Below are 9966 nucleotides of genomic sequence, written 5' to 3'. Positions count from 1 at the left end.
TGCGAGCATGACCCTGGACCTCGACCCCCCCTCCTTATGCCTCAGTTTCCCCTTTGGGGCAGTAGACTAGAGCGCCAGGGCCCTCTGGATCCTCATATCTGACCCCTGACCTTGTTATTATTAAATCTGGCCTCACACTGTCCCCTAAGCCTACACATTCTGAACAGCATCTGGGGTCCCCACACCCTCCCCAACACTGGAAAGGAAACTGGGTGTGAGGGTGGTCATTCTTAGGCACAGGAAGCAGCAGGAGCAACAGTCCACAGGTGGAAGAGGGTCTTGGCTAGTTTATTTTCTCTCTGGAGGGGTCTTCAGGGAGAGCAGTCCCGGCTGCTCAGGCTGTGGAGAGAGAGTGGGTCAGGGCCCAGCTTAGTCCTGAGGACCCGAGGGCTGGAAATCAGGGAGCAGATGCCCAGGTTGGGAGCTTCAAGTGTCCTTCTGTGGCACTGGAGGGCAAGCCAGGAGAGAAAGGGTGGGGGAGGGCAGGGGAGGTTCCGTACCAGATGGGAAGGAGTGGCTTTTGATGAAGAGTGGCTGGGAATGGTCCTGGTCTGAGTCTGAGTCTGAGTCCCACGAGGGGAACAGAGGGCTCAGGCCTTGGTGCCCCCTGTAGCCTGCGGGAGCAACAGGTGCAATTCTGGCCTTTCACCCACAGACCCTGAATGTGACCCTTGAGTGGCATCGTGATCAGGGGCCTGTGTCCCTTACATCACTTGAATGTGACCCAAGGTGATACCAAAGTATGACGACCTCAAGGGACCCTTGCATTTTACTGCACAGATCCTTTAAAAAGATCCCAGTGATCTTGAGTTACCCCGGGATGGAAATCTTAATGGGACCCAAAACACCCCAACAGATGTGACCCCCAAATATAGCCTCTGAACATGACCGCCATGTGTGAAACTGGAGAATGACCCCCCTACAGCCCAGAGTGCACCTCATCCCCCCTCACCCTTGAGGTTCGAGGCCCTGGGGCAGCCCCCAGAGGACATGAGGCCATCAAAGGAGTTCTGCAGCATGTGCACAGCGGACCTGCAGGGAGACAGGGAGCTGGGGGTCCTGGGCAGGGGGAGGGGCATGACGGGGACCAGGGGCGGGGGCGTGGTGGTGGTGGAGGTGAGTCCCAGGGGGAGAGGGAGGCCTGGACTGGGTGGGTTCCAGTTCTGGTAGTCACCGCTGGATCTGATTGGTGGGAAGGCAAGGCAGTTGAAGGTCAGGAGTCAGAGGTTAGAGTGGGGGCGGGGCATCACCATATGTCACTCAGCTCCTTTTGGAGGTCATCCCTCCAGGAGCCACTGCCTCCTGATGGCACCTCCTCGGTCTCTGGCCAGTTGGAGGTCTCATACCCCTGCTGCTTCATCTTGGTCAGGACCTAAGGCCGGGGGTGGGAAGTGTGTGTGAGACAACAGTGGTAAGAACCAGAATGGTGAAAAGCGACCCTTATTTAGCACTGATGATATGTCAGGCGGCCCTCAAAGTGTTTTGCACGGAGTCCATGCAGCTGCTCATACCCACTATACGGATGAGGAAACTGAGGCCCAGAGAGGTGAAGTGACTTGACCACAGTCCCGCAGCTGCTAAGTGGCAGAGCCGAGATTTGAACCCAGTCCTTCTGGCTCCAGTATGACAGTGGAGGCCAGCAGAGAGTCCCATGTCCCCAACCCACATAGGGTCCCCGCCCTCTCCACTCACCTTGCGGCACTTCACCTGTGTCTTTTGCATCTTCTGGATGTTCACCAGGTTCTCTGTGATCTCGTCCTCCTGAGCCTCTGTAGGGGGAGGGGACTCAGGGGGGCCAGAGCAGCAGAAGGACCCCCCTCCTGACCGTGGGCTCCAGGCACTCACGGAGCTTCTGATAGATGAAGGTCACCTCCTCCCGCACCAGCTCCAGCTCCTCCCACAGGAACTTCTTGCTGAGGGGACAGGGCAGCCTAGACCCACATTCCCTGCTCAGCCTTTGGCCTTCTATTTCCTGGTCTTCTGGTCTCCCTTTTGCCCACCTGCCTCCTCAAGCCTCCTCCAACTGTCATGTTCCCATCCCCCTAGGATCTGTCCCCTCCCCCAACCTGCCTGTCTACCTTGCCCCTCCTGCCTCTACTTCCCCACCTCCAATCTCCCAGCCCCTTGTCCTCTCCTCCTGACCTCCAGCCTCCCATTCTCTCAGCCTCTCATTGTCTGGCCTCTGTCTCCCCACCTTTTGCCCCTCTGACCTCCCAAACTCCCCAGCCTCTGCCAACCTCAGTCTCTCCTCCCTCCAGCTTCCCATATCACGTCCAGTTTCCTGATCTCCTGGCCTCCTTCCCCACCTCATCTCCAGCTTCCAGTCTCCCTCTCCCTTCCTCCTGCCATCTGGCCTCCCAGCTTCCCACACTTCCCCACTGCCTCCTCATCCCCCCATCTTGTCCCTCAAACCTTCCATGGCCCCCAGGTCTCCTTACTCAGGCCTCTCCCATTTGTCTCATCCCACATCCCCCCTTTGGCTCCCTCTCCTTGGCCTCTCTTCTCTCCCACAGCTTCCAGGCTGCCCTCCTGGTGACGCCCACCTGTCCCGGATCTCCTGAGCTAGCAGCTGCAGGCAGTGAGTGGTGCGGGTCCTCTGCACCTCCTCGCTGTCACGCAGGGTCTTCTGTAGCCCCTGCAGGCCTTGAGCCAGGGCCCCATACAGCTCCTGGCGTCCCTGCTCCACACCCCACTTGTGTCCCTCCTTCTCTGTCTGGCGGCTCATAGGACTCAGAACCTCTGCAAATTAGATGGGATCATGACTGAGCCCCAACCACACATGAGCCCACCTTTGAATGCAGCTGGCCCTAACCCTGACCAGAACCTGACCCTGACCCTGACCCTGACCCGAGACCCACCCAACTTCTTTCACTTTGGGCTAACCCAGCTGACACCAGCAGGACCAGCCTCCAGCCTGACTTTAATCCCTGGCCGGTCCTCGCCTTCAAGCTGTTGGATCTTGATTTGCTGCAGGCAGCTCTCCTTCTCCAGCATGGTCACTGAGTGGTTCAGAAACTCAAAAGCCTGTGGGGAAGAGGTCAAGCTTGGGGGCAGGAGCAGGTGTGGGGGAACAGGGCCAGAGGTCGCCCAGGGCAGGGCAGAGGAGCCTCACCTTGGTCTGGGCCTGTAGCTGGGCCTTGAGTGACTCCAGTTCGCAGCGCAGGAGCTTCTGGGAGTCAGGAATCATCATGGTGGACTTAACTATGAGCAGAGGTAAGGGTCAGCTGAGGCTAGGAGGAGTGGGGGCAGGGGCAAGTTCAGGTCAGAGACCAGCAGAAGCTCAGGGGAGGGTGAGGGGTTGGGGTCTGTTGAGGTTGAGGGAGAGACAGGAGTGCGGGCCAAGGTCAGGGGCAAGACTCAGCTGAGGCTGGGGGAGGGCTAAGTGGGCATGGTGGTGTGGCTCCTCCCAGGCTGGGACAGAGGGTGGGGGTAAAACCAGCGGGTCTTCCAAACATAGTCTTGTCGGGAGAGAAGGTTCTCACCTTTGACTTTGGAAGAGTTGGTCTCCAAGGGCTTCTAGGAAAGGAGGACATGTGGGTAGTAGAAATTCATCCCTGTGCTTCTCCTCGCACACCCCAACCCACTGTGTGGGGTTGGGTGTGAGCTGGGTCTGCTGAGTCCTGGGTGTCCCAGACCCCGAGTGCACCCCTCCCCCACTAGCCCACACATGGTCAGAAGTATACTCTTGTGGTTTGTCCCCTGTGTGTGCAGACGTGGAGGCTGCCCCCAAAACACATCTGCAGAGCCCTGTGTCTGGACTGGGCTCAGGTAAAGCACAACGGCACATAAGCATTGAAACACAACTACGGCCAGGCAAGCTCAGACACAGCCATGCACGCCAGGTGGTTAAGAACCTCAGAGGATCCACTCACACTCAACTCAGAGACACAGCCATAACCACAGACCCACAGGCAGTCATGTCCAGAAACTGTCACAGGTAGTATCACTCACTAAGAAACACAATCACACATCCGCTCCATTCATCCCTTCATCCATTCATTTAAGACATTTTCAGTGTGGGCTGGCTGAGCGTTGGGTGCTCTTCTGGGTGCTGAAGTCACACATCATAAGGGTTCCTGAGAAAGACCCCCCCCGGGGTCCCCTCCCTAAGCCCCACAGCGGTAGAATGTGGCTGGGAGGTGTTTCCCGGGTGGGGGGTGACCTTAGTGGTGTTGTGATGCCTCTTCAGAAGGTCCTGATCATTACACTGCTCCCGCGAGTCTGGGTTCTGGAAGATGCGAGACCCATACAACTGAGGCTCCAAGTCCCTCTCTAGCCTCCAGTCTATACTTGGCACTGTGTTCTCAGAAGAAGCTGGCCCCACGATCTCTGGCTCTGGGGTCCTGGACCAGTGAATTGTATAATTCAAGGTCTTGTCTGAGGAAGAGCCTGAACAGGGTGGGTGGTTGGGGGAATGAAGGGGTGAGGGCTTTCTGAGGACCAACCCAGAGCCACTCCAGCCCCTCCCAGCTCCCCAGCCCCAGGGAAGCCGCTCAACAAACCCCAGTACTTGTCACACTTCCCGTTAGCAGGCAAACACCCGTTGGAGGGCAAGGGAGATGAGCAGTAGCAGGGCACAGAGTAGTCAGGGTCCTGGGGTAGGCCAGCCAGAAGAGGGTCGCTTCAACAGGGGGAAACAGGGGGCTGCACTGAGACCAGCCCCCAAGTCCTGACACTCCCAGACCTTCCCTAATACCCCAGAGAGGCCTCAGCCCTGAACACAGGACCTCCCAGTTATGGCAGGAGCAGGAGCTGGATGAAAGATGATCCCAGCCCCAGGCACTGGGCTGGGTAGTGAGAAGGATCCAGAAGACCCCCACAGGAGAAAGTGAGGCCTCAGAACAGCCTAAAAGCAAAAAAGGATCTTAACACTGGGCACTAATGGAAAGGCATTCCTGGCAGGAAACAGCATGGACAAAAGCTTGGAGGTGTGGAACCACATGCTGTGTGCTGGTAAATTCAGGATGGCCGAAGGTAGGTAGTAGGGTCCAAGAGGAAGCAGGAGGAGGTTAGCAGGTCAACTCAAGCAAGGCCTTGAAAACCAAACTGGGGAATTTAGATCTGCCTCCCCAGGTAAAGTGGGAGCCATGGAGTATGAGCAGGAGAGGCAAGGCATATCTATTTAGTAAATGTCAGGAGAACTGGAGTCTAAGCCCTGTGCTAGCTGAGGCTGGGAACCGGAGGAAACTCAGCTCTATAAAATCTTCCTTAATCAATTTTTTAAGCTTTTATTTTCTGAGCACCTCACTGAGTGCTGGGCATTATCCCAAGCACTCACTTCACACTCGTCTTATGATTTGGGAGCCTTTCTTCTGCCCGTAATGTTCTGGGCTACCCCTTCCAGAATCACTGTCTCAGGAAGCCTGCACTTCCAGAGGCAGTACAACATGATGATTAAGCCAGGGGACTCTCCAGCTGAGTGGCCTGGGTTCGAATCTTTGCTCTGCCCCTTCCTGTCTGTGTGATGTCGGCATTTTACCGAACCTATCCATGCCTCAGTGTCCCCAGCTGTATAAATGGAATGCCACACCAGCCACTTTACTGGGTTGTTGTGATTAAGTAAATTAACCTATGCCAGCGCCTGACATACAGTGGTGGGAAAGTGTCCTCTAACGTCACACTGAGAACCTGGGAAATGGGACCAGAGGAGCCCTGGGAGGCTTGAAAGGGAAAAGAGAAGATGCATTTCTGAGCGCCAACTGCAGGCAGGTCCCCAGTCGAGCCCCCTTCTCTTCCCCTTTCCCCTCCCGCGTCAGGTGTTTTCTCCCGCTGTCTCCAAGAGAATTATTGGAGGGAAGGGGGCGGGGTCATTAATCTGAGCCCCGCCCCCCGGGGCGAGAATCCTGCGCCCGCCGGGCTCCAGACCCCCTTCCACCCCCACCTACCACATACCCACCTGCTCATGCTCTCCCCTCAAGGACCGCGAAGCCAGTCCCCAGCTGTGACGCTGAAATTTGATCCCGTGGGGACACCATCGCATTAAAACGCGCGAAGACTGAAGGTAGAGTCACAGAGAGGGGTGGGGCTGACACTTTAGCTCCGCCCCCGCCGATGCAGCCAAAGGCCTTATTGGCGCCTTCCTGCTTCCGCAGGTCTTAGGAGCCGCGGCGTAATTGGATAAAAGTCAGGCTAGGGGGCGGGATTCCAGGCTGTTTTCCGCTAATCGATTAGTCAATATCTAAGAGGGTGGTACGGGAGCCCGCAGTTCTACGATCCAATTGGCTTCGGGCTCAGTGGGAGGCGGGATGAATGCTTGGGAGAGGACTGAAGAAGTCCGCGGCCCATCTTCGAGCACAGGAGTGAGGTAGCGAGCCTAGCCCGCCCGGCCCCCGAGATCTGGCCCAGCACTTCTGTTCTCGGACTCCAGGGTGCTGAGGGTTGAGGTCTGGGTGCAGTGACAGGGTCGGTGTCCTCGGAATGAGATTTGGGGTTTCCCGGGATTAGATGGGGTGTCCGGAGGTGTTTTGAGGATATTTCTGGTGATATTTGGGACCCTAAAATGTGACCAGGGGTCTTTACTGTTAGAATTAGGTCACTGGGCTGGTTTTTGGGAGTCAATGGGGGGATATCTGAATACCCAGAGCTGCGAGTTTGAGCTGCTGGGGCTAACTGAAATTTTAGGGTCTCAGAGACGGCGTGGATGCTGGGGTCCAGAGAGGCTGAGATCTTGAGGGCTAACATTTGGAGAGGTGGGGTTGGAGGTTGTCTCAGGATTGTTCTGGGTCTTCCCCCACCCGCATTCCCGGGCTGGTAGCCCTTTATCTCTGCTGGGTTAGCTGTGACCCTGCCCTTAAGCAGGGTCACAGGCTGAAGACCATGGGGCAAAGGTAAAACTCTGAAAGACCTGATGCCTCTTTTCCAGGCCTGCAAGATGGAGGAAGGTGGGAATCCAGGAAGCCTGACTAAGATGGTCCATCTACTAGTCTTGTCGGGGGCCTGGGGCATGCAAATGTGGGTGACCTTCATCTCAGGTAGGGACCCTCCACCTGAACATCATGGGTACCCAGGGTGTAGACAAGAATGAAAGGAGACCTGGAAGTGTCCTAACAGGCATGTGGTTCCCTATACCCTACAGGCTTCCTGCTTTTCCGAAGCCTTCCCCGACATACCTTTGGCCTTGTGCAGAGCAAACTCTTCCCTTTCTACTTTAACATCTCCATGGGCTGTGCTTTCATCAACCTCTGCATCTTGGCTTCACAACATGCCTGGACTCAGCTCACATTCTGGGAGGCCAGCCAGGTATGCGGGCTTGGGCTCCACTGTCTTCTGGACATCCGTTCCCAGGACCCCACTGAGTACCTATGGCTACACCTTTGTGAGAATTAAAAAACAAACAAGCAACTTCACCTTCCTGGTGGAAACAAAGCTGGGCTCTGGATACCCTTGAGCAGTGCACAGCCTGCACAACTATCCCTAGCAGCCCTATCTATTCCCCAGTGTCTCCCTGCTGGCTGCTGCTCCCTCTCTTTCCCCTGGCTGGGCCTGCTGCCAAGTTGTGGTGACTCAGCTAGGTTGGGGCAGTGACCCCAGCTCATTGTTTAAAAACCAGCCTGACTGGGAATTTACAGTCCCCCACACATTTCCCCAGCCACAAGGAAGGGAACCATCTCTGCATCTCATATTTCTCTATCCTGCTTTTCCCCTACCCTCATTATGTTCCTCAGATGCGGGCAGGAAAGGCTTGACAAGGGTTTCAAGAATAATCCCAAAGAGACAGAGAGGATTTGGGGTAACTAGAACTTGGAGGACTTTCTGTTCACTCCCTGTGGGCCCAATCTCAGCTTCTGGAGTCTGGCGGGGACCATTGAGGAGATGGGCCCTGTCTTAGGCTCTTTTGGGGGGAAAGAGTTATGGTGCTCTGTCTCAATCTGGGGAAGAGAGGTTCTGGCCAGAGAGATACGCCCAGGGTGGAGACAAGGCTGTGTTTGGAAACTTCCAGTCTGGGTATCAGAGGAGGAAAGGCTCAGAAGGTTTTGGGTGAGGGGGTGAATAGAGGAGATGGTGATGGAACCTTTCCTTGGGAGCTGCTGGTTTGAAAGCTGGAGCTCTGTTTGGGGCCTCTAGAGTGGGTCGGGGAAGCACAGGGAGGCCTAGCTTTAATCTAATCTAATGCTGTCTCATCCCCCTCTGGGCTTTGACGATGCGGGAGGACCCTCCCTGGGACCCTTCCTTCCTGCCTCCCCAGCCTGACTCACCCTGTTCTCCTCCTACCACCCTGCCAGCTCTGCCTGATGCTCCTGAGCCTCTCACTGGCCGCCATCAACGCCCGCTGGCTGGAGCCCCGCACCACAGCTGCCATGTGGGCCCTGCACAGGGTGGAGAAGGAGCGGGGTCTGGGCGGGGAGGTACCTGGAAGCCACCAGGGCCCCGACCCCTACCGCCAGCTGCGGGAGAAGGACCCCAAGTACAGTGTCCTCCGCCAGACCTTTTTCCGCTACCATGGCCTGTCCTCCATTTGCAATCTGGGCTGTCTCCTGAGCAATGGGCTCTGCCTTGCAAGCCTTGCCCTGGGCCTTGGGAGCCTCTAATGCCCACTTCCTCTCGGGCCCTGCTGAGGCCCCAGATGTGAATAAACACTTGTTTGGAAAGGGCTGCTGTCATTTTTCTCCAGCTGGAAAGTGGGCAAGAGGGGCGGGCAAAGGTAGAGCTGAGGGCCTTCATTACCACAAACATGCGGCATGATCTGGGGTGTTAGCTGTTGCACACCCCAAGCTCTTCCTGTAACGAACGGTGCGCCTTTATTGAGCACCTGCTGTGTGCCAGGCAGGGCACTAACCATGACACATTACTATATTACAGTAACAATAGCCAGTTCTGAGCCCCAGAGGACAATCCTGTTTTCCACCCCATCAACACTGGGGATGGCCACAGGACTCGCTGTGGCCAAGGAATTGTGAAGAGTCACTTGTTTTTTTGTTTTGTTTTGTTTTGTTTTTTTTATTTAGTTTTTTGACAGACAGAGATCACAAGTAGGCAGAGAGGCAGGCAGAGAGAGAGGAAGGGAAGCAGGCGCCCCGCTGAGCAGAGAGACCGATGCGGGTCTCAATCCTAGGACTCTGGAATCACGACCTGAGCCGAAGGCAGAGGCTTTAACCCACTGAGCCACCCAGGTGCCCCTGAAGAGTCACTTTCAAAGAGAAGTGTGCAAGGCAGAGTGTGATGAGCTACATTTTTCCTTCCCCACGATGACCGGTGTGAGTGAGAAGCACACCTCTGCCGTTGAGTGCCATGGAGACTGTGGGGCTGCCTGTTACTGATCATATGCTGGCCCTTCCAGATGCATGTCATCTCCATACATCTGTGTGGCTCTTGTGGGGAGCTACTATTGTTCCCACGAAGCAACGGGGACCCAGAGAAGCTCAGCAAGTGGTTTCAGATGTAGTCATTGGGATTTGACTCCAGCAAAGCCTGCCGATCTTCTCATGCCTTGAAGAAAATTCTGGGGCCTCACGTAAGGCCGGATGCCAAATTTCCTCGTTTGTCTGGTCTCAGGCAAAGAGGTGCCTTTCCCTGAGGCTCCATTTCCTTATCTGGAAAAGGTTCAATTCTAAGGGACCTGCGGAGTATTTCGCAGGGACCTAGTCCGCTTTAGGGACCTAGCCCGCAGGGGCCTAGCTCGCACAGGCCTGTGAGGTAGGGATTCTTGTTAGGGACTGCTGGAGGGATGGGGGCAATAGGCCCCACGAGGTTAAATAGCACGTCCAAAGTTAAACCGCGCTAGAAAGTGGGGGAGCTGGGATTCGAACCTGACTCCAGAATCCACGCTCTTCATTTGAGTGCAAAGAGTAGGAGCTCTACACATAGTTAGGAAAAGTGAAAAGTTTATTGTTGGGGGCCGGGCCCTAGGCTGCTCCCAGCTCCGAGCAGCGTCCAGCCCCTCCCCCATCCCCCCGACCCGCGTTCGCGAGCCCCGCCCCGGGCCGGCCCCGCCCCACCCCGCCCTCTCCGGGGAGCCGCCCCTCCTCC

At 56.2% G+C, this 9966-nt stretch overlaps 2 protein-coding genes across 11 annotated transcripts; one reads left to right on the top strand and one right to left on the bottom strand.

Annotated features, from left to right (window-relative positions):
- Positions 1–104: 104 nt before the first annotated feature.
- Positions 105–6001, bottom strand: CCDC159 (coiled-coil domain containing 159). Of its 8 annotated transcripts, XM_032884062.1 has the most exons (13): positions 5894–6001; positions 4503–4621; positions 4163–4389; positions 3483–3516; positions 3113–3201; positions 2943–3024; positions 2544–2739; positions 1846–1931; positions 1693–1769; positions 1251–1372; positions 953–1032; positions 501–614; positions 105–339 (listed from the first exon to the last, which is right to left on the bottom strand). In XM_032884062.1, exons 1-13 carry the CDS (start codon positions 5902–5904, stop codon positions 335–337), a joined length of 1242 nt encoding a protein of 413 aa, XP_032739953.1. In that variant the 5' UTR covers positions 5905–6001; the 3' UTR covers positions 105–334. The 8 variants fall into 8 exon arrangements, with proteins under 8 accessions (XP_032739953.1, XP_032739955.1, XP_032739951.1 ...); XM_032884064.1 differs by lacking the exon at positions 105–339 and having other exon boundaries at positions 388–614; positions 4163–4228; positions 5886–6001; XM_032884060.1 differs by lacking the exon at positions 105–339 and having other exon boundaries at positions 388–614; positions 4511–4621; positions 5886–6001.
- An 80-nt stretch (positions 6002–6081) lies between these two features.
- Positions 6082–8588, top strand: TMEM205 (transmembrane protein 205). 3 transcript variants are annotated; one of them, XM_032884058.1, is made up of 4 exons: positions 6082–6368; positions 6863–6971; positions 7076–7239; positions 8223–8588. In XM_032884058.1, exons 2-4 carry the CDS (start codon positions 6872–6874, stop codon positions 8526–8528), a joined length of 570 nt encoding a protein of 189 aa, XP_032739949.1. In that variant the 5' UTR covers positions 6082–6368; positions 6863–6871; the 3' UTR covers positions 8529–8588. The 3 variants fall into 3 exon arrangements, with proteins under 3 accessions (XP_032739949.1, XP_032739947.1, XP_032739948.1); XM_032884056.1 differs by having other exon boundaries at positions 6084–6304; XM_032884057.1 differs by having other exon boundaries at positions 6292–6402.
- Positions 8589–9966: the final 1378 nt, after the last annotated feature.

This window comes from Lontra canadensis, unplaced genomic scaffold (assembly GCF_010015895.1).
Source record: "Lontra canadensis isolate GAN:19392208 unplaced genomic scaffold, GSC_riverotter_1.0 scaffold88, whole genome shotgun sequence".
Classification (NCBI taxonomy): domain Eukaryota; kingdom Metazoa; phylum Chordata; class Mammalia; order Carnivora; family Mustelidae; genus Lontra; species Lontra canadensis.
Note: the sequence above shows the minus strand (reverse complement) of the source record. Positions and strands in the feature narration are given on the sequence as shown.

What these genes read in the sequence shown, in the direction of transcription:
- CCDC159 (XM_032884060.1), bottom strand. An exon ending in CAACTCTTCCAAAGTCAAAG is followed by an intron (nt 3,202 to 3,482) that starts GTGAGAACCTTC and finishes CTCTGCTCATAG; the next exon opens with TTAAGTCCACCATGATGATT. An exon ending in CAAGATCCAACAGCTTGAAG is followed by an intron (nt 2,740 to 2,942) that starts GCGAGGACCGGC and finishes TCTAATTTGCAG; the next exon opens with AGGTTCTGAGTCCTATGAGC.
- TMEM205 (XM_032884058.1), top strand. Translation starts at nt 6,872, where the DNA reads ATGGAGGAAGGTGGGAATCCAGGAAGCCTGACTAAGATGGTCCATCTA. An exon ending in GTGGGTGACCTTCATCTCAG is followed by an intron (nt 6,972 to 7,075) that starts GTAGGGACCCTC and finishes TATACCCTACAG; the next exon opens with GCTTCCTGCTTTTCCGAAGC. An exon ending in CATTCTGGGAGGCCAGCCAG is followed by an intron (nt 7,240 to 8,222) that starts GTATGCGGGCTT and finishes CCACCCTGCCAG; the next exon opens with CTCTGCCTGATGCTCCTGAG.